The 26,512-nt window shown below is 36.1% G+C and overlaps 1 protein-coding gene across 1 annotated transcript in view; it reads right to left on the reverse strand.

Annotated features, from left to right (window-relative positions):
* Positions 1–4,588: 4,588 nt before the first annotated feature.
* Positions 4,589–26,512, reverse strand: part of LOC149789031 (copine-8-like) — a 53,760-nt gene continuing 31,836 nt past the window's right edge. Inside the window, exons 12-21 of the mRNA XM_089975203.1 lie at positions 24,388–24,463; positions 19,285–19,338; positions 17,616–17,677; positions 16,902–17,054; positions 15,549–15,621; positions 14,338–14,465; positions 12,041–12,143; positions 10,728–10,785; positions 5,998–6,071; positions 4,589–5,405 (exon numbers count right to left, since the gene is read on the reverse strand). Of these exons, the coding sequence (XP_089831329.1) occupies positions 5,028–5,405; positions 5,998–6,071; positions 10,728–10,785; positions 12,041–12,143; positions 14,338–14,465; positions 15,549–15,621; positions 16,902–17,054; positions 17,616–17,677; positions 19,285–19,338; positions 24,388–24,463 (1,159 nt within the window). The 3' untranslated portion in view covers positions 4,589–5,027. The remainder of the gene's footprint in view (positions 5,406–5,997; positions 6,072–10,727; positions 10,786–12,040; positions 12,144–14,337; positions 14,466–15,548; positions 15,622–16,901; positions 17,055–17,615; positions 17,678–19,284; positions 19,339–24,387; positions 24,464–26,512) is intronic.

A 26,512-nucleotide genomic window follows, 5' to 3' on the forward strand; every position in this document is an offset into this window, starting at 1 on the left:
TTATAAGGAAATGTAGACCATTTTACTCAGCAGTTGTTTCGGTTATCTTCTTAATCCATTGTTGAACATACCTACTGTAGCAGCAACAGAAACTGCAACAACACAGCAACCACATCTACAGTAACCTTTGCAATAGTTAGAAAGACAATCTTTAAATACTGAGTAACTCCTCTGAGACGAGAACCATTGAGCCATAATCCAGTTTATCTGACTTGACCCAGTAACAGTTTGTGATTAGTGGACTGAGCGTGACCTTGGTATATTTAGAATATAGAGCCAGTAGATGCAATGGATTGCTGCTAATGTATTTTTTGTGATATGTGAATTGGTCTATGGAAATATGCGTCTTTCTAACTATTGCACATTCGTCGTGTCTCACAGACAGATGGGGAACCTTGCGGTTTCTATATGAAAATTTGGGTTAGTAATAAATTGATCATGTCTGCTTAAGTTTATGACCAGTCAATTTTTTTGGTTAGTTTGCCTAACTATTAAGAGTCTGGATTAGAAAAAGAGGATCTCTCATTTGAGACAACACCCTGCATAATCTGCTGTAAAATGTCCACTTTAGTTAGCTTGATTTTGGTCTCTGTCTTGAGGGCACATGGCTAAAATGGAGGGGCTTGATGAACAAGATTGGAAGCCCTTCCAAAACGACTTGGCTGTATCAGTCATAGGTCTGAAATAATTTATACAAGCTTGGCAAAACAGATTTAATCGGGGCCCACAGGAGGATCATCAGCAGGAAGAAGGGATGACATTTCACCATCGTACAAGATTTACAAATCAAGAATATTGTCAAATATAAATTTAAGAAAGTATGCAGATTTGCAATATAGATTCTTTGATCCATTTCAGATAAAAAATATTTGAAAATTAGAAATTTCGCATTATTTTACTCCAACGAAAATCTGTTTTCTTTCTCTCTTGTTTCAATTCCAAATCAGTAATACAATTATAAAATCTTTAGCTATAGATTTAGCTTAAGTAGGGTTAAATGAAAGAGGAAGGAATTTGTTTCTGTCCCAATTGTACACCTTAATTTTGTGATTTGGTTAAGAATGAAGAGTACAAATATGTTGGTAATAACAATTTTTTGTTTGTCACCAAGGATGCTGAATTTTAAAGTGCCCTGTCTTGAAAAATGATACACAAGGTAGCCATGCAAGACTGATCTTATGGTCAAACTCGCATCCTTTCAGCCATTGGTCCTACAAGCTGATCACTAAGCCACCATGACTCTTTGGATGACAGTTAAACATACTAACATGTGTGTAAATGATATGTTTCTTGATTAAAGATGTAGCAGATTTGCGGTTTACAGCTTTAAATTAAAGTGAAATTTGTAACTAAAATCACATTTAAAAACAGAATGGTACTAATGTAAAAACAATGAAAAGTAAGCCATGCACCTATAAAAAAGTAAACTAACAAAAGCAATTATTTTGAAATGGAAAATATTTAATAAAACAATTAAGTATTGTTAGTACAAATTCCATGAATTGCATATAAGATTTCCTTCTGATCCAAGTACAAACGAAAAGGTTGAGTAGAATAAAACATTAAAAATAAATATATATTTGATTGCATAATAATTTGGAAATACTGAATGAATAGCTAGACAAATAAAAATATTAAAATAAAATTAAACTTTAATCAGATTAACTACATAGATGAAAAAAAATGTAAAATAGTCACAGCATAATATCATCAGTACCTGAAAGTGACAAATCTCAAAATAAACTTCCTCAAAAAATCTTGGAAATTCAATGAATAGATTGGTTAAATGCAGGGAAGGCAATAATAACTATATAGACACATTAGCTTGAAATGTATATCAATGTAACTATTTTGATAGTAATTAGTTGTATTACTTGTCATAATATATGCACGCATCACATTTTGGAACTATATTTATGCAAGACATAATTTGAGCTAAGCACAAAAAACTGCATGCAGGTGTGAAAAGCAGGTCACAAAGATATGTCAGTGGTTGCAGCAAAACAAAGGTGTCCATTTAATGTAACAGTATCCTATCCAAGAGCTTGATACATTACTGTTATGTTGACATCAAAATTGGGAAAACAAACAATGACAAAGCACTCACACAATTATTACCAAATTCTTGCAGTACTTGGACGGTTATAATGGGGAAACATGCCTTACAAAACTGGCTTACTGAAAAACATTTTAGATAAGTAACCAAATTAATGTCTTTTTGTTGAAATGATAGTAATAAATGGTTATAATATATGTTGTAATGGGACTTTCCTCCACCATCTGTACATCATGTGATATGACTTGACCATCTTCTATACAGGATGTGGTGAGTGTGTGATTTGGATTTTTAACTTAGCTTTTAATAATTTTTCAGTCATATCACTACGATGTCTGCAGTGTGGCAGTTTATAGTGATGTCTAGCACTGGGGCATCATGCCGCAGACATCTAGCATGATGCCCCACCCAGTCACATTATCCAGACACTAGGCCGACCAGTCCTAACACTAATCTCTTAACGCTGAGCGCCAAGCAAGGTATCTGTTAGTATCATTTTTGTAAGTCTTTGGTATGACTCGGCCGGGGATCGAACCCATGTCCTCCTGCATCCAAGGTGGATGCTCTAACCAAGAGGCAACAGGAGCGGTCACATCATGTGGTGATGTGACTTGACCATCTGTACATAATGTGATACATCTTTACCATCTGTACATCATGTGATGTGACTTTGAGTATCTGTACATTATGTGATGTGACTTGACTATCTGTACATAATGTGATACATTTTTACCATCTGTACATCATGTGATGTGACTTGACTATCTGTACATCATATAGTGATGTGACTTTCTGCTACCATCTGTACATCATATGGCAAACTATCTCAGCAAAATGCGGTCAAACTTCCACAAGTTGCTGCAATGCTGGCCTAAACATTTGGTTGAAATGTTAAAGGGTTTTAAGTATTCCAATGTCGATGATGATACGAGACGTTTTACCACCTCACATAGTTATGTAATTTGTGTTAGAATGATCAAAATCTTTTACCCTACCATGGAAATCACTGGCTAGTATATCACAATCCCTCATCTGGTGATGCATCTGGAGGAATATCCACAAATTTCTCGTATTTCAGTAAAATAAAGCACCTTTTTGCTTGCATATAATATGTAAGCGCATAAATCTCATGCACACAGGTAATGAGAAAAAAGTACTGAGATTCAACTATTTTTTAAGAGATATATCACTATCATAGTCAAAAGCTGACGATGGGGAAGCTGAAACTGTACAAGAAAATTCTACTTATTTATGTGACGGTAAAGTTCTGACAAGGTTTAGACCTTTAACACCTGGATAGTGGATCCTGCAAAAATCATTTTACATAAAAACAAGAGGATCCTGAATGGTACATTATATGTTTGCCCCATAGTTCATGGTTCACTAGATCACTGTAGAGCATGGTTGATTTTGGTTTCTACTGGTATATTGTCTTGAACAATTTTTGCTGTATGGAAATCATTATTTTTTTATTTAATTCACCTTGACCATGACCATTTGGAACTCAATCTTTATACGCTTCTTGCAAATGTATGGATAAGGAATTTACTCATAATTGAAAATTATTCAGAACAAATATTGTCTTGTCACTGACCTATGACCTTTCGACCCCAAAATTAAATAGACCTTCTCCTTACTTTAAGTAAGCCTTTCCACAAAGGTTGCTTAAGGTATATAGTCTAAAATCAAATTATGAAAACAAAACGTCTTCTAGCAGTCAGCAAACCTGGGTCTTTAGCCTTTTTATCCCAAATCAATCTTCTTTCGTACTAAAAGTGCAAGACATCTACAAATTTAGTTTAAAGTGAAATATTTGGGAACACGTTTTTATACAGAAAACCATTTTTTACTTTTCAACACATTGATACTGACCTTTGTACTTTTGACAATAAAAATTTAAAACAATTTTTTTGACCAAGTACCATCCACTCAAAGTTTAGTTTAGGTCAGTGGAACATTGTCAGGAAACACTTTTCTTCTTTGAGATACACTGAGCTTGACTGTTGAACCTGTGACAAATCAACAGGTTTCTTCTTTACCTCAAATGCAAACCATCAACAAAGTTAAATGGTTCAGGTATGTGATATAAATCTACTGTCATTGTGAAGAAACCCTTCTTCCTTTACTCAGTACTGATTTTTGTTTGGCCTTTTGACCACAGAATCAATAGACTTACCCCAAATGTAAGCAACCCAAAAATGATTGATAAAACTGATGGTGTAAAGCTCTGGTTACTGTACAGAAACACAAAAATCAACATGCATTTGGATGTACAGGTACATATATCACAATGGATGTTTAACATTGTATGGTCCACCAACTGGCAGGCATACAAAAATGCAGGGAAAGTGGGTTTTTTCTGGCCGTTTTATAACTTTCCTAACTCGAGGTCACATACAAAGCTTAACATAGGTCTCGTAAATTCTTGTGATTTCTTATGATCGCAAATTCATCAAATTTAAGATAATCAATGCAGTCATCTTGGATCCAATAATACACAAGTCGCATTAAAACTTCTTTTCAATGAACACCTTATCATAAAATACAATTTATTTTGAGCCAATGTTGTCCATTACAGCTTGGAAGCACTATATACAGGTATAGTTAATACATGAAACATTTTCATTCAGTTTTTATCTAGATGGTTCCATTTTCATTCAAGTTTTATCTAGATGGTTCTATTAAAATTACTGAGATGACTACAACAGGTAGTAAGTATGTACAGGATATAGTGGTCATGGGGAAGTAACTCTTGATGGCTGATGTGTTAATATTCCCTGTTGTGATATCCCACACCATAGAGGCTCATGGAAAGGGTGTGCCCCATTCCACTTATTGGGGTGGGGTTGCCCTACTATATTGTAGCTTAAGTGCTCAACCCACTGTATCTGTGTGTTGTCGTGAGTTATGTGATGTGCCCTGAGTAGGGTGCTTCTCAATACTGTTGCTGCTGGGTTCCTCCAGCCTATTGCTATTGGAGCGAAGATGGATTGAATGGCAAGTCCCCTACGTAGTTCCCTAGAGATGATGCTCCTCTATATTCTTGATGTTGAGGTCTATGTGGCTGAATTGGTATACCCCCTGTGGCTTGCTCTGTAGGTGATTCTTCTCTGTATTGCTGCTGCTGCTGCTGCATAGGTGCTTCACCCCACCACTCTGAGAAATCAAGTGGATGAAGTGGTCTCTCGGGAGGATGTTGGGGGTCACTTCTTGGAGGTTTTGGTTTGAATTCATGTATTTGCATATAGGAGAGGAACTGCGTTGGTATCACTGCGAGGACCTTCCTAGCCAAGGAGTCCTCGGCATTTTCCAATCTTACTCCAGTTAGAAAGTTTCTTAGTGGGACAACCTGCAAAAGAAAAATTCAATATGGTAATGTGTGTTTTCACTGGCTATGTATCAAATTTAAGCAAACGGTTCAACAGCTACAGTACTGTTTGTGCATATTTTATTAAAGTCAAAAGAGAAACTAGGCTGGTAAGATGAAGCTAAAACCTAAGGGACAAGATACTAAAGAGATAAAAGATGAAATAGTTTTTCCATATTGTATTCATTCAGGCAAAACTAAAGCCTGAAACACAAAATCGGACTAAAAGTCTAAAAATTCCTATTTATTTAGCGAAAGAAAACAACTCTCTTGTAAAATGTGATCAGGTTCCAATTAAAAATATTTTTATCATTATAAACATTCATGGTTATTGGGAGTTTGTATTATGTGAAAATTCCCTCATACAATCAGAACAAAAAATCTCAACAATAATGATGCTGTTTATTATAAATAAGCCTTTATTAAAATTATTGTGTTACATTCAGTCCATGACTGTAAAGTCCAAAAGACAATACTTGTAGGTACTGATCACAGATCACACTACAAAGCAACGACTGTTTATAGTTCAACATGAAAACTGCATGTTATGCATACAGTGACTTTGTATGTTTACCTGTACTATGTCCCTTTCAGCAATTTTTCCTCCTGAACTCAGTCTCTGGTTGTTATCATCCAACATTTGCATTTCTGTCAAATAAATTAAATCAATCAGTAGTTGTTGATGATAAATCCAGTGACACATTAGCAAAGTAATTTGTCATATATATTTTTAACATGTGAAAATGAAACCAGTTTTTGCTTTTCATGACAAACTCTGTTCACATACACCAACCACATAGTTTAATGATTAAATGTAGAGCTCGCCAACCTTCATTTTGATAACGTAGGATTTAATATCCCCTTACATATAATATTAAGTTCAATATATTATTATTGATTGTAAATCAAAATCAACGATGTAAAGCATTTGTTAATGTAGTGCAGCCAAATTAAAAATTAAAAAAAACAACAAATGCAACCTTTAAATACAACTTTTAAATGATTTAAGTTTTAAAGAGTTAAAATGTACTTGTTCTGAATATCAATCTTAAGGGCAGATCAAGTTCAATATGTTTTGGGTCGGAAGGCTTGAAATAAATGAGCTTCATTTATTAGAACAAAGATACCTTATGTGATGCCTGAATGTCTCAGATATCAAGGAGAGAAGTGTTTTATGGCTTTTGGTACCAACTTTTTCTCCTCTCAGAGCCAGGAAAGATAGTCAGCTAGCTTACATATCGAGGCACTCATGGAGATGATGGTAATAACTGTACACAATGCCCTGAAAACATGCCACTTTCATGAGCCTTCAGAGTGGAAGGCCTTCTCTTGAGATTCTCTCCACAATGCAATGTTTGAATTCTTTCCCTTGCAAGAATCAAGCATCAAGAAGAAGACTGTCAGGGCATGGGCGGAACATTTATGACCTTGGTTGTTCAAGAATATTCAGCTTGGCAGTAATCTTCCTGGTTAGGTCTATCACTAACTCGAATAGGTCGTTGAATCCGGACTTGTTCCATCTGAGAGTGGTTATCCAAATAATGTTGCAAATCTGATTCAGTATTCTATTGTCAGTATTAATTTTGGTACTTTGGCCATGGTGGTTAGGTAAAGCCACATAACCCATTCGTTCTGTTTAACAGTGCATACCCGGCCAAAACTTCTTAGCCCTGGAGATGTGAGACAAAGGTGGTTCCACCTGGTCGCAAGTAGGTCGGTCCTTGGACACCCCAAAGCCAAAAAAATCCAATGAAAAACTTAGATAATGGACCATTTCACATAAATCATCTGACCCTGTCTGGTCAGAACACTGACAAGAACACAGACTGCCCATGACACCAACAAACAAACAGCTAACCGAGCATGCACAGGTTGGTAGATATGGTGCCCCTTGTTTGACTGAGGTAGGTCATCACCACTGAGGTGTCGGCCATAATCTGGATGAACTCCCCCAGAGTCGATCCTACCAGTGCTGAAAGTCATTCGTGATCTCTTTCATTTCATGCAGATTGATGTGAAAAGGCCATTCACCTGGTCCCCATTTGACACCACCATGCAAATTTTTCAAATTTAAGATATAGTAATAAATGCATAATTATCTTGGATCCAAAGATACACAAGTTGAATCAAAACTTTTAAATGAATACCGTATAAAAACCAGTCAGAAAGTGCGTTACCCAACCATATGTCCATATAATTATTTAAAGATGAGTATCTCCAGAAGAATACCTGTTGTGAGCCAAACACAGCTGCACCACTAACACGGGAATGATTGTACTTCATTCGCAATATTGACATTCTGGTTGAGTGGACAGGAATAAGGATGCAATAGAGCCAGCAAAGTCATTTTTAATGGGCACATTTAAAGATGACCAAAATTCACTGCCACACCGAGTATCCCAGAGAGTTACATGAACTCTCTGGCAGATATCCATATCCTGTTGGAAACTGACTTTATGAGTTTGACGATCTGTAGGATGCAGACATGAGGAAGACGTACGAGATTGAGATCATTTATAAATGCAATACATAGGTACACAGAATATTTGTACAGGTGAAGGTCAGGTTTTAACCCATTTCACTAGCACCCATTAATTTTGTGGGAATACTCTGTTCCAAAGTGATTGGGACTGTAGGAGTCTGGCACCTACCGGTAGGCTGTCTACAGGCTGTAGGGTGAGCATTGGGAAACAGGCAGTTTGAGGTTAGAGAAACTTGGTTTCTTACCTTCCATTTAATATTGCCTCCTAGACTGACTCGGCTGTCTGCTGATACAAGGTTAAGATCTGAATGACCCTTGGAGTGGAAACAGTCCCTTTTCCCTGGTTCGTCTGTTATGAAGTTACATTCTTATTCAGTGTCTGGAGTTCAATATAATATGCAGTGGAATGTGTCTTGTACAGCGCGATGAGAACGTGGCTGGTATCTGGCTTTCAAAAGGGTTTAAACATTCTCTGGATACATTAGGACAACTGATCATGAGTTTTGTTGACTATGGAAGCATACATAAAGAAGGCAAGTCATCTTTATTAGTGATGTTGACCGTCGCTTTGACTTTGTAGTAATGCGTGGTGTTAGAGAATGGATGATGTTTTAAAGCTGGCTGCATACGGCATATTTCTTCGACGGCAGCCTCAAACCAAACTCCATCTTTTCTATGGTCTGATCTGAGAAGGGCTGTTGCTCATAAGTACCTTGACACTCACAGTGTCACTCTTGACTTCATTTGCTTCCATTTCAGAATAAACCAAGAACTGAGGTAACGATGATGCAGCACCATCATTTCTAAATAAACCACTGCTAATACCCTGTGGGTGAGCAGTGAAAACAGGAAAAGCCAACTCTGCTGGGCAAATTTTTGACACCTAGGCAGACAGCTGGTTAGCAGGGAGTAAAGTCTGCCATTTACTAAATGTACCCATGCTGGATTGGTCGGCCTCGGTACCGTTCATGCTGGAAGTATGACTGGACAGATTTTTTTAAATTTATTCAGTCCCTGTCTCGATCTGCAAGACTCTGTTGCATCTACGTAGCCTAAGCTATATGAAAGAGTCTTTGCCTAAGATCTCGTCGTTACAAATATATGAAGCCATATGTATGGCTAACTGGCTTGAACTATTATGAAGTTTCTTGTAATCAAGTCCGGATTTTCCGCTACCCTTCTCATCCCTATCTGCATGACAATGCTGAATCTGCATGGGGTTGGCTGTATGGACGGATCTTTCATTAAGATCACTGTCCTATAAATATATAAAGCAATATATCTAGCTGAAGGTTTCAAATTTATCATCAAGATCCACATAATAGAGTCTATGTTCAGATGGCTCAGCTGGACAGCCGTTCAGTACCACACTTGACGGCGAGACAGTACTACATGCTGGATCCGAAAATTACCCCATGCTTACGGTCGTAAAGGCCATGTTCAGATTTGTGAAATATGGATGAAAGGCAAATTTGCCCGTCTCCTGTAGCAGTTGTATCTGTTGCTCAAAGGCTGGCATATCCAACTGCTACTTCAACATATCGGCATTCATTTCCCGCAAATCTGGTGATGTCATAGTCCTTCTGTAATTTTTTTTGGGGGGAGGGGCAGTAGCATCTGCACCAGGCTCAATTGTTTTTTAATATGAATGTATACATAATATATCTGTGCTGGTCATGGGTGCTTTTCTCCTCTTCTCTTTTCCTGTAGCTGATTTTTGCAGAACATCTGACCAGGTGACTCAGACCACACATTGCACATGCAAGAGGAGGAAGAGGTACATTTTGTACATGTCAGACAGGTCTCGTGGCATCCGACAGGAACGTGATAGTCCTAGGTCATAAGATATCTCACTATGATATACTGTTATAGACTAATGAGAACATGGCTCAAAGTATAAATCATTCCAATTGCATATTGTAATGGACAATTATGTTAAATAACTGTTTAAATGATCAAAATTATATTTTAAAGATTGCACATATCATGTTTGTGGTCATAAAGTCATTACTGGATATAGCTGGTATCACATTCAGTCATTTACTTAGTTGAATGTTTCTTCTGTGACTCACTCAAATCATTAACTTTATCATCTCTTTTCTGAACCGACTCATACTGCTTAGTTCAACAGACAAATTTAATAAATCACATGCTGTAACGTCTACTACATGAGCATACATAGATTGTTTACAATGCAAAGAAGTTCCTAACTCATGATACTGTTTTTCGAGTTGTGTATTGTAATACGAAGCAGTGCACTATGGAGAATTTTGCTGTACGATGCTGACATTGTAAATGGAGATAAGATGAGTAAAATTATAATAAGGACTGATACACAATACAGAACAACAAGAAAAATAAGACGATAATAAAGAAACATCCAAAATGAGATACCCAGAAAGTTCCATTACATTTGCATGAGGATATTAAAGAATCTGTATTACACGTTAAATTATCTAGGAAACAAGAGAAATAACATCAAAGGGAAGTTTCAACAGGAGAACAATGTATATGAAAAAAGAGATGAGTTCCAGCTGTGAACAAAATAAATAACATCAGGAGGTGTTCCAACTGGGGAACAATGGATAATCAGAGGGGTCTTCCAACTGGGGAACACCAGAAATAACAGCGTGGAGTTGCAACAACAATGGATATAACATCAGAGGAGAGTTACAACTGGGAAATAACATATCAAATGGGTGTTCCAACTGGGGAACAATGGATACAGCATCAGTTGGGTTTTCCAATTGGGGAACAACAGAAATAACAGGATGTCTCAACGTTAAATTAAAAAGAAAAGTTTGAAAAATGTGTTTACTTACCTTCCAACCTATCATTCCCAACACCTACTATTATGATTGACATTGGGAGATATGAAGCCTGTAAACAAAAAGTTTCTTTTCATTACTTGATGTGCTGGAACTATATAAAATATTAATGCAAACATTAATTTAAACATCAAATTTCCAAAACATGAAATTGCAAATAAATATTATAGTACAAGTCAAACAGGTCATGTAGGCATTCAACATCAAATATTTAAGTAATTGGTGTATTTGTTTAGAATTTGAATTTTACATGCGTTTAAGTGGCTAGTATTCTCTTCATTTAGGTTCTTATATATCCACATTCCTTTGGAAGGTCAATATATTTAGACGCCCCGTAAAGTGCATACGGCAAAATCAATGTTACATAGACATTTTTGGATGATATATAAAGGTGTCATCCAGTCCAATCCAGATTGAATGACACATGCTGTGATATCCAAATGAAAGCTACACATATTGATAAACAAATTCATACTACCCTATATTGTGACAATTCCACTCAAAGTGCTCTTTTCTTAACCAAAGTTTAGCTCATGGCCACCATTGTAAAAGGTCACAGAGATCGACAATTTTCATCTGGAAGTTTCTTGATGACAGTTAAGGTGCAGAGCATTCAATAATTAGGATTGAATACACTTTGTTAAAGAAAATTAGTGTTAAATTTTAAAAGAACAATTTATAGTTAATTTAAAACGAGTAAATGCACATACATGACCCATGTGACTTACACTATCCTCAAGCACTACAATTCAACTGTAATATATTATTAATCTGTGTTAAACTGATGGAAACAAAACTAATGATTCATTCAACACTCTGGTATATAAGAGCTAGATCATGTCTGGACATACCTGCAATTTTATCCATTCTGCTATATATCTCCAAGTTTCCCCACCTCCATGTCCACATAGGAATACATCACAATTTTTAAACTGCTGTATACATTTACTATCACGAATTATACCCCAAGGTTTAAATTCTTTGCTTTGTACAGTGTAGGAAAGTTACATGAAATTATGTACTCCAAGTTAGCATCACACAATTCCCTGTCTTCTTTTTGAAAAGTTTCAACTTTTACATATTTGAAATATTCCCAGTTACTTAACTTTATTTAAAAACAATAGTCAATCCTACTTTAAATGTCATGTTTTTAAAAGAATCAAAATTTCAATGACCTGCAATCAAATTATCGTAGAAATGATCCTCTTTTAAGCAAACATCAACATTTAGAAGTTTCTTTTTTCACTGCCTAGAAGGTGTTAGGAATAGATTGAGCATTAGATTTACATAGTTCATTATGTACGTACATCTACAATTGCTTTAATGGTATTCGGCATATCGGTGATGCCTCCTTTGGTGATAATCAACAGCACAAAGTAATGTGAGGCATCTTGAGTGGAGGAGGCAAATCTGAAATTAAAAAGACACATAAGCAAACACAAATGCCCCTCCAAATGTTAAAGTTTGACTCCTATTTGAAAGATACTAGAAATCAATGTCCATTATGTGTATGTGATTTGAATTTTTAATGTAGCTTTAACAATTTTTCAGTCATATCGCTACAATGTCTGTAGTGTGGCAGTTTATAGTTATGTCTAGCACTGATGCATAATGCCGCAGATATGTAGCATGATGTCCCCACCCAATCACATTATCCTGACACCAGGCTGACCAGTCCTAACACTAACCTTTAAATGCTGAGCGCCAAGCGAGGCAGCTGTTAGTACCATTTTTGTAAGTCTTTGGTATGACTCAGCCGGGGGTCAAACCCATGACATCCCACATCCAAGGCGGACGCTCTAACCACTAGGTTACTGGAACAGTCAATGTCCAGTAAAATTTGCCTGAAAGATAATCTAAACTAAGCAACAAGCTGCCTTAAAAAGCCACATTTTGGGTACAACAAACCAAATTATTATAGAAATATCTATTAAGTAGCCACCTGTCACAAGGTGTTCCTTTCCACAGGGTGATTTCCAAGACAGGTTTAACAATTTCCTGAGCCCAGTTGAAATTTTTCTAATATCTTTCTTATTGCTTGGTTGGTATCAATGCTTTGTGATAGAATACTGAGCAGATATCAGGGACTACAATATAATAAAATATTGATTATTGCCTTAGAAGAACAATACCTTATCTCTAAAGTGATCAGAAGGAATTCCTCAAATTTAACAAATTTGAACATTTGAACAAGGTAAATTTGGCCTCCAAGGAAAACATGTCTGAATTTCCTACAAGGATAAACTCTCCTAATATGACAGTACCACAACCAATGGTCACAAGACTCGTAACCACAACCCTCCAAAAACATTTAAGAATGACTTTCCATTGATGAACAATCTCAGCGGTGGGAAAATCTAGCAAATGCACTAAATCTGTCATGTGAGGAGTTGTGCTTTCCACAAAAAGGGTATAATTGTTGCCAGGGCCAAAGCTGGTGGATCATCAGATGGAGCCACCAGGCTGAACCTACGTCTCTGATATTACATCTCGGATATAAAAACTTAAAGTTGACTGTGCAAGCCAGACAATGACTTCTGTTATATCTCGAAACCATGTATTTGAATACAATACTCACCCATATTGCTTTAATCTCACGAGCAGAAATTCTAGGGAGGGGTATCTGGTACTAAGATAATTCAGAATATGCAAAGAGGATTGAACCCATCAAGTCACGGCTTGAGGTTTTACATCTTTTCCTGTGTTAACATGCAGAAAATGATTTCAGGACACACCAGTAATCTCTCTACATTTCAGATCTTGAGAACATGAACTGTGTTTTGTTTAGCTGCCTCTCTCGATATAACATCAGGATAATGCTTGGATAACCAATATTTGACAGACGGTAACCGGTCCTTAGCTATGAGACCCACTTGTTCATCAATGAAATGGAGCCATTAATTATGAACTAGATACAGTTTGGATACATTGAAAGGACAAGCAACTCGTTTGCACTGCACACTGTGGCTAGCACCATCAGAGAGCACGCTTGTAAAATAGTAGCTTAATAGAGGCCACAGCTAAGAGTTCAAACTTAAAAGTCAAAACAAATGCAGCCTGTTCATTTGGAACTGGGGCAAGTGATTTAGACCTATTCATGTACAATTTGGCCAACGAATCTGATGGAGCCTTGTTTACCCACGACTTGTTCTACCTGAGTGGTGCTACCAGAACAGCTGTAAAATTCTCTTCTCTAAATTTCTGAATGCCTCTTGGAATCAGAACAGCTGGAGGGAAGGTTTAGCCAAAAGTCTCATCACAACTCACTGCCAGATTATCCAACACACAATTTGTTGCATCCGGGACATGAGAGTCAAAGGCGGCATATTGTGATTCCTCCTTGACCCAAATTGAATGTTCCTAAAGATGAGCAAATGGAGAAACTGCACAATTGACTCATCCAACAATTTTGTTTTAGTAACTAAAGGAAGTTTAGATAAGGCTTCATGTTTGAAAACAAAGTATGCAAATTGACATCTTGTTTTCAACCTGCCATTTTAAATTCGTGAAAAGTATATAATCTGGCTTTAAGCAGACTTGAAATATGGCATTGTTTTGCAGTAGAAACCATGGCAACAAAGTGACATTGAGATTGTAAACGTACTTGGCTATATGATTGATTACAGGTGATAAATTGGTGGGTGTATGTAGCCGTACTTGTCTTAGACATTTGTCATATGCCTCCAGCATTCCTTGAATTCCTTGGCAGTATGGGTTGTTAGGACTAAAATTCTGAAAGTACAATGGTCACATATGAAATACAGATGATGTAGTATTGAATCTTCTGGATGAAAGTTCTATTTAATTAACTATCAATTTATTTCTGCAAAATTAATGGTAACAGTTTATTGAGGTCTGTTAAAATTAACTATCTAATAAGGTGATTATTTAAGTTCTATACTATGAGAATTGCATTGATGAATGTTTTAATTAAAGATGATTATATGAAACCACACTTTACATGTACAAATACAATTTATATGGTTAATTTTCCTCTTAAATTCTTTCTACACACTTGAATTCGATTGTGTAAAAGATAAAGGAGAACCAAGGAGGAAAAGAAAACCTCTACATGATTTTTATGTCAATAATCATGCCACCCAAATGTAGGAAAAAGTATTGTACTTATCGTTCAACTACATAAAAGCAAATCCTTTCATGCTATATCGAGTGAATGCCCATTATTATGTGGATTAAATAAGGTTTCCAAAAGTAGCATTTGCCTGAAACAAGACACTATATTTGTGGTTACATTTAAATTATAGTAACGAGATGCTCTTGATTGTGCACATTGGTTCATAAAGTTTTAAAGGTCTAATTTGCCCATGTTTTGTAATACATTCTATGCACAGTCCTTGTTTCCTTTACTCCTTTCAATAAGCCTGTCAGATAATGGCATGAATTGATGTTAATCAAATTGTAAGCTTAAGGATATAATTATGTGTACTGAATTTTATTTTAATCCAAACAGCTTTTCTCAAATCGATGGACACGATTTTAAAATTGGTGTTGCAGTCGTAATGTTTAAGTTTAAAAGGAGCCATAACTATATCAAGTATAACTGAAATGTGCTGGCAATGAAACTAGACTTGAATGTTTAAAATCTGTTTAGATAATTAATTTCAATGTATGAGGTCTTTCTCCAGAAGAGAAATATAAACCAGCAGGTACAGATTATGGTATGGAGATAAAGACTGGGGGGGGGACAATTCATGTTCCTCATTAGAAAATGGTAGGGAGCCTAAGATCAAGACATTCAATGTCCGCAAGGACACACAAGGACACATAACAAAATACTTCACAAATAATACATACACATGGGAATTCATGAGACACAGTTCCATCAGGAAGCATGGCACCAAATCCCAGTACAGGAAATAGCTTTTCTCTGTCAAAATATGAATTTCTAGGATGAGCATGAAGTAGAAATATGGGCACACATCATACAGTTATTTTTAAAGTAATGTATCTTCAAAAATCAATTCTTCTCCTTTGATAGTACTTACTGGGTCATGAAACATTAGGTGTACATGTTACTATACAAATCCATCCCTCACAAATAAAAAGATGCTACTACATTTTTAGCATGTTTTAAACATTGGTGGTACAAGATCATCTGCAGCCTTGAAAGGCCATGGCAGATATTAGTCTACCCTTGGATGAAGAGATTAGAACCCAAACCGTAATCATCAATTACTAATATGGAAAGGTTAACTACAGTTATGCAACTGGTGAGATCAGGGTTGTCGCAAGTTTGCGCCAGACAAAATGATATCCCAGGCAAGCATAGTCTTTATCATTACAACTGACTACGCAAATTGATGGCACACCCCCCCAGCATTCTTCCCATACATGACCGCACCTTCGGACAGGCCTGCTTAAGATGGTGTGCCAGCATTGTGATCGCGTATATCTTATTAAAGAAACAATTTACTCAGGAAATTAGTTTAATATTCAAATAATTTACCTGATAATAATGCATGAAAAAAAAGGCAAGGGGAGGAAAATTCGTTACCTTCCCAACAGTTGGCCAGGACTTCAGCCTCCTACCTTACATGGTAGACAATGTGTATTTGGGCTTGCATTTGGCATACATGAATGCTGGTTTTTGACAGGAAAAAAAACAACTTTCCCACACATAAATCCAGCGGAAGTAGAGTACAAACCTGTCAAGTGTCCTTTAATTGATCTGATAACAGTAAAATCTATACTTAAAATGTGAGCAATAGAAAAATAACTGTCTATGTAATCAATGTTTACATAAAATAATTATCAAAGAAATTGTCACATGGGCATAACTTAATCTACAGCAAATTTTCTAAAATTTTCATTGCATGTGAAATTTATGACAATTGTATGTTTCAAATATTCCATACATACTAATAATGCAACAATATAATCACTTCAACAAGTTGAATATATAGCCATAGACTATCGTTAATAACTTGATAGCATTTTACAATGGTGCAATTTTAGTTTTGGGGTAATAAGTTTGGTAGATTTCGTGACTGAGGATGCAATAAATTCAAGTGACCTTTTCTTTGTCATAATGCGATTTTTCTGATATGGAATAGCCACAAATTTAAGAACAAACAATCTCATTTATGAAAACAAAACGATTAATAATTATTCCATATAATTAAACAGTTTCATCGTACAACAACTCACTTGTCATAGTCCTGGATTATCTCCCCTATAGCCTGTATTACTTTAGTATACTGACTCCTCTGGTGAGGATGGTTGTAATGTAGTGAAGTTGGAAGATATGGGTCACCATTAGAATCTGTGAAATCAATGGCCACTGCGAACTGAATTTCAGTGCTGCCAGAAAAATTAAAAGATTAAAAAAAGAAAAATGAGATACATGTTAATGTAATGATGTGGTTATGACCATAATTTTCTTGATGTGCTTATGATTATCATTGGTAAGTTGCTTAGCATGATTATACACTATTGAGGTTTCTCTTATTTACACCACCAAAACATCCAACTAGTCCAAAATGTACCCTAAAATGGTCTAATTTACCCAACATCTATTGGTTAACAAATTTATGATACATGAGTAATGATATGATCAATATATCCAGACATTTAACATTGCAATGCAGTATAACCACACATTTTAAAGATGCAATGCAATATATTTACACATTTTAATAACATGATACAATATACCCATATAGGCATAAATTTAAAGATGTAAAGTAATGGAATATGCCATATTTTGTTTTTAAAATGACAAAATGTGACACAAATATCCATTATTTGTGGGACAGTTCTCTGAGCTTCACATTTTTCTTAATGTAATATCTCGACTAAACCATATATCCAGTCCATTACAAAGACTTCATTCTGTAATATGTAACCATTATCAAAACTCACCCGCCCTGTATATAGTCAAGAAAACTTGGCTGGGTTTCTATTTTACAGCTCAGTATAATGCACTGAAAACAAAAGATGCCAAATGTATTTTTCCATAATGTGGTGGACATTCCATAAAAGATGCACACTGTCATTAAACATGCAAAATTCAATGAGATAATATGGCACACACTCCAAATATGAATGCAACTTCATGTCACAGTATGTACAATGTATCTAAATGACTGGCATTTTCCGAATTGTAATGACTAAGCGAACTTGGATATTTAAGACATTGGTATTTGCAGACTTCCAACATTTCATGACAATAAGAGATTGGCAACCATGACTAAATGGACAACATTGGATTCATAGTTAAACAAATTATACATTTATCCGTTAATTCGGTATACTAATTATATTTGAAAATGGCAGATTTTAATTTAAATTCCATTTAAACGTTTGCATAATGAGATCTATTGTGGGAGGTAATATATATATATATATATATATATATATATATATATATATATATATATATATATATATATATATATATATATATATCTCTACTGGAATGTACACATAATTTTGAGACCTCAAAGTGATTGATATTTTGAATCCGAAGTTCAGATGCATGTAAATAACATTCAATATGTAAACCGATATTTAACAATTAGCGCAGATATTGTTTATTTAAATGGTCTAAATTCCATTATGTACATTTATTAATTCTATCAGATGTATACAAAATTGCACACATCGAGTGTTGTGAGCTTCACCGGATATTATGGTTGGCTGTATAAGGATCGATTAAACTAGATCTATTTACTTTCTCAAGATATGAATTTTATGTAGATTTTTTTATGGGAATAGTAGCAAGTATTGTCAAAATTTCAAGCCAATCCAGTTTTTTATTTATTTTTGTTAGAGTTGAACAGTGGTCAGTCCAAAGCACATGTGCACACAAACACACACACACACACACACATACAACATAGACAATCTGGACAGTGTTCGCACTGATGGGTCATACATTTTGATTGAAATTCAGTCTGAAAGCAATCAATATAGAGAATATACTATTGGGAACAAACAAACAAGAATGTCAGGAAGAAACAAAACCAATCATAAAATTCAAAGTAGTACAGAGTACATGTATAGGAGACTCTTATCATTTACAAATTGGATGTTGTGAATTCACCAAAGTTCTGATTGATATATATATATGGACTGCATTAACAATGGACAATAAAAATTGCAAAAATCTCTCCATAAGAAAATAATAACTAAAAGCACATTGACAGTAGTTGAAGAATAGTCAAGGACATTCGTAGCAGTCAGAGTAGACCCTCTTTTATGAGCATCCATCTTTTCAATAAAAATAGAAGGAAAAGAATACAATTTAAAAATCTTATATAGAAACGCTCACATTTGTCTTTTTGTGTCTCCCGGCTGGCAAAAATAGAGGTCATGAGTTCAAAACTAGCTGCGGCATCCCAATTTTTAAACAACTTTTCAAAAAATACTTTTGTATTTTTATCTTCAAACTTTCTTTTAAACTCTCCCATTCCATTTTTAAAATAAAATTAATACTTTTTCATTCCCATCCCAGGACAGTCAATTCAGCCAGTGCTGCAAGAATTTCCTTAGTAAAAATATTTAGGTATGGTTAATGTACTTGACATACCTCTCCAGAATTCTTGTAGCCTTTCTTGGTGCTTTTCTTATGTGGATTAATGATCTGTGAAAATAAAATAAAAAATTTTAAATTTGTGAATGAAGGGTTTTAGTACAATCGTGCATCTAAAATCTCACACTCAAGGTCACCAACAACTTCAGCATGAGAACCATTAACAGTCTACTAACTGTAGTACTAATGGAGATTCAGGATGCGTAAGAGTTTATTAAATAAAATTGCATAAATTAGTATTATTGCTTTATGAAATTTTGAAATATTAGAATCAGTAGTAAGATCTCTCACATGGAGCATATTGCGACATAGTTGTAATAGACACTTGAAGGTGTATTTATGGAGATAACTAAGAAATCAGATTTCCTAATTTTGGAGTCATTCTTTGTTCTTGTGTTCTTGTTGTAACATCAAATCTGCAGATGTAATTTATGTTGCATTCAGCTATTATCATTCTTCTAAGAGCCAGAGGAAGTAATTAGCTAATCTTGGAATTGACGCCTTCAGATGTAAAATCCATTCGGTTGCACACCACAGAGAAAATGTGCCATTTGTCTGAATACACTTTTAGAGTTGTGAGAATGGTTCAAGTCTGAGGGCCTGTTTGAGATGATCCAGACATGCAGGTTCAGGAACTCCAGACAGGATTAAACAACTGCTGTCATGGTTGTTTGAGTAGATGAGGGAAGACCCGAATCTTCCACAAAGTTTCTGATGCAAGACTGATGAGGTTGTTGATCCACAAATTCTCCCACTGAAGTGATGCAATGAGGATGAGACAACAGACTGATGGCCGATTCCTTTGCTTTCTATCTCACTCACAGAATCAGCAATGTCAGCAGGTAGTCAAATGGGTTCAGGTTGTTCCAATCCAAGGATAGGGCATCGACTGCACATACTTTTGGATGCAGAATGGGAGTGAAAGGTTGGGAGTTTGGTTTTCCAGATCTGAGTGAAAGCCAAGAGATGAAGAAATCATTTTGTCTGAATCAGTTGACTTTCTCGTGACAACGATTCGGCTAGAACATTGAGGCATCTTTGTATATGGTGAACATGTATGTGGTTTTGTTGTTGACCACACCAGTTTAAAAGTCCCACACCATTCTGCAAGGTCTGGGTGTTTGGTTACTCCCTGTCATTTGAGACAAGTCACTACTGTAGAGTTGTCAGACAGAATCAGGGCTCCCTTGTCAGAGATGTGCTCCTGTCACCAGTGAAAGGCTTTTACAATGGCCATCATTTCCAGAAGATTGCTGTGCAGACGTCGTTTGTATTTGTTATGGGCGCATAGAAAGGAGACATAGGGCGAGGAGTTCCTGCCGCATAGACTAAACCTAGGGGACGAAGGAATTCCCATGCTGATAGGGTTTTCCTCAAGAGTAAGGAAGTAATGTTGTGGATTTTTAATGCATGATCCTGTTTCCCTGTGTATTTAACTCCATATCTATATGAACAAAATGTAGGGAGGGTACTAGATCAGATTTGTTATTGTTGAAGTTACACGATTTATGTCATGATGTAAAATAGAACTCACCTGATGTTTTTATAGAATGTCGTCCGGGTAACTTGATGTTACTACCATAGTAATGGTCCGGACATGTGCCACGGCTTATTTCATATGAGACGTGTGAAGACCGAGGCATTGATATTGAGACCAAATAGTGGAGCCCTGAATTGGTATACCACGTTGTTGTAGGTAAACTGTACAAATTTCTGGAAGCCTGGTTAAAAAGCACTTAAAGGTAAGCATCTTTTAAGTCATCACTGATGGATGGCATTTAAAATATGCCGTGATGTTTCCATTGAGAATCAAGGAGCATGAATGAAGTGATTGAAGGTGTTAAAGTCGATGATGGGAGGCAGAGTGTCATTTGCCTCTGGAAACCAGAAATGTTTGGAATAGAATACTGGAGAGAGAGAGTGTTTTGAACAAGTTTTACTACCCTTTTCTGAAGAAGGTTGTTTATTTCTTGATGTAATGTATTGACTTTGAGTGGATCCGGTGGGACGCTGATGAATGCTGGAACTCTGGACAGTGATGGAGGAGTGTGAAATGTGATGCAGAGTCCCTCATGAACCACTTTCAGAGTCCATGTATCGTTGTGAAAAAGGCTCCCCCCTGAGTTTTATTAGCTTTGTTTTCTGATGTCTTAGACTTAAGTTGTGTTGATCTCCAGTAGGCCTGTTTTATTGACGTTTGTGTTCTACAGGTTGCTCTTGGATCACTTTCCTGATTTCCCATTGTATCCATGTAACGAGGCTGTGGGGGTGGGTCAGGGAAATTTGTTTCTTTGGTGGCCTGTTTATGAAACTCTTCAGTCTGGCTGTTAAACAAAAGGATGGATGATAAAGGTTGTGTTCGCAGTCTGGCTTTATATTGGTCCTTTAGGAAGGTAGAGGTTGCAAATAAAGAGTCCCGTTCAGTCAACTGTAGATTAGTAACTGCATTGGCTAAATTGCTCAAGTCTGTTGTGCTGTTACATGTACATTTAAAACATGGGTTATGCGTGATACCTACTCACATGCATGTCCTATACAAGTTGAAGTGGGGAGAGGCTCTGTTTTGCTTTTTGGAAAATTGCCATGGAAACAAAGTCCTGTAGAGTATCATCAAAAGCCACTCAGTCCGTACGTATATAGTGCAGTTTGGACATCCCCGAAGTGGCAATATCCCAGTCTATTGCTCAGGCTTCCAAGTGAAATGCTGGCTTGTGACAATGGTAGAAATGCAGACGGAAGTGGATAGAAGGCGTTTTTGTTTAAAGAAAAGTCTGTTAATGCTGAGTTCCTGCAATTGGTGGCAAAGACAGTACAGAATGTCTGTAACTCTCTCTGACTGCGGTAGTAACTTGAAGGTAGGCTCCTCTTTCTTTGTCATAAGATCAACAGAAGCTGCAGTTTGATGTTGGTGTAGGTGGAGGTGGGAAAAACTCTGGGGGTAAAAGGTGGAATACTTCTTCAGTGGAGGTCCAGAAGGCTGAATCTTTACATGACATCGATAGTCCAGAATCGAATTCCTTGAGAACAAGCATCATCATCCTTGATCATATGAGGTGAGTCTGAAGAGTGACAAGATCTGCCGCCCACGAAATGTGTATGTCCCCAAATTAGAAACTGACCTCCAAACAGTCACTGAGAAGAGAGGCTCTTCCCATGGCAGGGTGTTGGGACACTGATGAGAGCCAAATGAGGCACTGTGCCAGAAGGAATCCTGAGGAGGAATGTGTTGGAGCGGTCTCTGGGTAAGTCAATGCAGATATGTTTCTACTTACTGTGACACGGGCTGTTGTGTGATTGAGCGCTAAATGAGTATTTGTTGCTGCTCCTGATCACTTGAACATGGCCTAGGCCGGTGACAACGGAAATAAGCCGTGTGTGTGGAAGGAATATCGTCCTACTCGTAATGTTGGCATAGATTACGGGATGCTTGATTCACATAACCTGTTTATCTGTAGAATGAGAGAACTGATGGTTGTGTGTAAGCTCTTTCCCTTGTTGTTCAGCAAGAGAAATAGAGTCAAGTCCTATATGAATCATTAGTAACATCGGATCTGGAGGAGGTGACTTAGGTCCCGGGGCAGTTTCTGATCTTTATGATTTCCAGTGCTTCGGGGCTGAATGGAGAGAGGTTAAGTTGTCCCCCTTTTCCACCAAAAATTCTTGTACGGATGAAAGGTTAGATTGCTGACTGATGCCATCATCATTCTTTGGAGTTCATTTCAGTGCTTTGCCCATAGTTTAAAAGTGTACGTCAAAATGAGCAGAAAATGCAAACATGAGGGACCTAGCACTGACACCATGTAGGAACTATTGGAATGAGCTAAAGCTTACCGATACCCCATAAAGTGAAAACAAGCAGTCTAATGGCAATGAACCACAGAGTTTAACACTAATAAATATACAACGATGTGCCTGCACCTGTCTTGATTGAATATTGATATGGCATGGAGCTGACCAATAGAAGGTTACCTGGAAAAATATGTGAGAGCAGATGAATTTAGGCAGCACTACACGTATAAGTATAATCATTCAAGCGTGATGTCGGGGCATAAAGACTGCCGCTGTTAAATATAGCAGACAATGCAATAAGGGTTATGTATGTACTCGAAGTAGCATTATACAGACAAAACAGGGTTCTGAACAGTATAAGAAACTTGCACACGTAAATAATGCAGTCCGGACCTATCCAGTGGGGATATAATGACTGCCAATCCAAGTGACAAAGAGCTCTTATATATATATATATATATATATATATATATATATATATATATATATATATATATATATATATACAAGTATGAACAAATGACGGTGAAAGTAAGAGGGAAAGTTGGAAATAGGGATGGAGTATAATTTCCTTGAAGTGAATGGATTCCTCGAACTAAATTGGGTATACTACATAGGTCGGCTGACAACTTTTAGCTCCCTTTTACTAAAAGTAGAATGTGGGAGAGCTGGAATCGAGAGTTAGTGGTAGTTCTCCTAAGGTATTTTGATTGGGTAATGCACTCGAAGAAGAAATAGAAAGTGCTCATTTGACTGAAATAACGTTATTATTGAGATTTATTCAGAGGAGTTCTGGACCACGCCATTTTGGCGTCACGATTCTTGGCGGATCAGTACATTTTCGGTTATGATATTTATACAGAACTGTTTTTTCTTGTGAACTTTAATAGAACTTCTTCAAGATTATTTTGTATACACTTTATAATAAAGTAAGTTCCTCTCTTATTATCATTTATGCTTTGATAATTTAGTCATTTGTTAAATTTTACAAAACTTAATGGTTTATCCTCTTTCTGTGACAGTTTTTGACCATAGAGTCGCAACACACAACATTTCATGATGTAACAACTGTTACTATGTCACGCAAGACGGTTATAACGTCCGAGATATCAGAATGTCATTTCACTACACTATTTATAAAGGTTTAATTAATAACGTCCGTCCTTTTTTTTGTCCTACTATAAATAGTTTTTACAGCTGTGCACATTTCAAAATCGTTTACGAAGAGTTTGCTTAATTATTGATATATTTTGCGTGTTCTTAGCCAGATCCTCTATTAAAGGAACGTATAATGAAAGAATCAATTCATACCTCATATCTTTTATTTCCACCTGTCTGCTTAGAAATTTCTGTTAAATTAGTCAGGAATTCTCCAATCAGAGCAAAACTGGAATATATAAAATATCAATTTACCAAAACTTGAAGAGTGGCAATGTAGCAAATGTATAATGTCCCGCTATCCATTCACCATCATTTTGCACAAAAATATTAAGTAGTAGAAGAAGAGAATTAGAAAAATATAAGAAATATTAAAAACCACAACAATCATAAGCATCATCGTCTTCGTCGTCGTCTCCTTGGTGATGGTTTTACCTATAAAGTAAGGATTTACAGGATTTTGTTATATTGGTCAAGATACAACTCATCATTGTTCGTATATTACAATAGAATCAATAATCACATAGCTTCTCTTTAATAAGTTTTGCAAAATCTGCAGCAACCACTGTAAACATTGTGATCAATGATTGCACAGCTAGCCTCTAATACACATTAAGTAGCCATCAATAAATGTATAACATTGTAGTCAGCGATTTTGTGGCTTGCCAGTAAGCGTTAAATAGGCTGCAGAAACCATTGTAAACATTGTAGTCAGTGATTTTATAGTTTGCAAATAAGCGTTAAATAGTCTGCATAAACCATTGTAAACATTGTAGTCAGTGATTTTATGGCTTGCCAATAAGCGTTAAATAGTCTGCAGAAATCATTGTCGTCCGTGATTTTATAGTTTGCCAATAAACGTTAAATAGTCTCCAGAAACCATTGTTAACAGTGTAGTTCGCGATTTTAAATTTTGCCAATAAACGTTAAATAGTTTGCTAATAAGCGTTAAATAGTCTGCAGAAACCATTGTAAACACTGTAGTCAGTGATTTTATACTTTGCCAATAAGCGTTAAGTAGTCTGCAGAAACCATTGCAGCCATTGATTCTATAGTTTGCCTCTATCACACTTCAAGTAGTGTACATCAGCAATTGTAACACTAATGAACGATTACATAGCTTGCCTCTAACACACTTCAAGTAGTCTATAGCAGTCTTTGTAACACAATTGAATGATTACATAGCTTGCCTCTAACACACCTCAAGTAGTCTATAGCAGCCTTTGTAACACTAATGAATGATTACATAGCTTGCCTCTAACACTTCAAGTAGTCTATAGCAGCCTTTGTAACACTAATGAACGATTACATAGCTTGCCTCTAACACACTTCAAGTAGTGTACAACATCCATTCTGATACCAATGAACGAGTACACAGCTTGCCTCTAACATACTTCAAGTAGTGTACAGCAACCATTGTAACATTGTTGTGAGCAATTACTTACCTTGCCTCTAACACGCTTTAAGTACTCTGCAACAACAATTGTAAGCATTGCAATCATTGATCCATATAGCTTGTTTCTAATAAGCTCTAAGCAGCATGCAGCAGCCATTGTACACATTCAGAATAGTCTCAAATTATTTTCTGCATAAATATATTCATAAAATGTTGACCCCTTTTCTAGCTAAGCTCTGTTTGGGGGATTATTAAATTTTAATTATTTTTTATCTTTACATTTTTAGACCATTAGAACTTGATTTTAAAGGCGAGGTGCGGTAACTCAGTGGTTAGCGTACCGGTCTCGTGACCAAAAGGTGGCCTACCATCCGACCAGTCTGGGTAAGCTACTGTGGTGTGTCTTCTTTTAGCAAGGTACTGGACTCTTATCTGGTTTAGCTTAATCGTAGACGTGCATTTAGTTTTGTCAAATAATAGCATAGAATGGAAATAATTATTTAGTTTTGTCAAATAATAGCATAGAATGGAAATAATTATTTAGTTTTGTCAAATAATAGCATAGAATGGAAATAATTATACAGTACAAAGTATTTTGTTTTCTTTTGAAACATTGTCACACATTTGATAGATCTGACACCTGTATTCGCCATGATGTAGTCAATAATGTGTTAAAATATGATGGATTATGCAATACAAGTAAGATGTACGCAATAATATAACACTTGTCTCCTCATTATTAGCATACATCTGCATTGCCATCAAAATAAAGTGATTTAAATTGATGCTATGTCTCAATCGCGTGGGAACAAAGTTTTATACGATTAAATTCCGGTTTCACTTGAGGTCCGATGTAAAAAAAAAACGATTATATTTTAAATT

This window comes from Sinohyriopsis cumingii, chromosome 11 (assembly GCF_028554795.1).
Source record: "Sinohyriopsis cumingii isolate HCF-2022 chromosome 11, ASM2855479v2, whole genome shotgun sequence".
Taxonomy (NCBI): Eukaryota; Metazoa; Mollusca; class Bivalvia; order Unionida; family Unionidae; genus Sinohyriopsis; species Sinohyriopsis cumingii.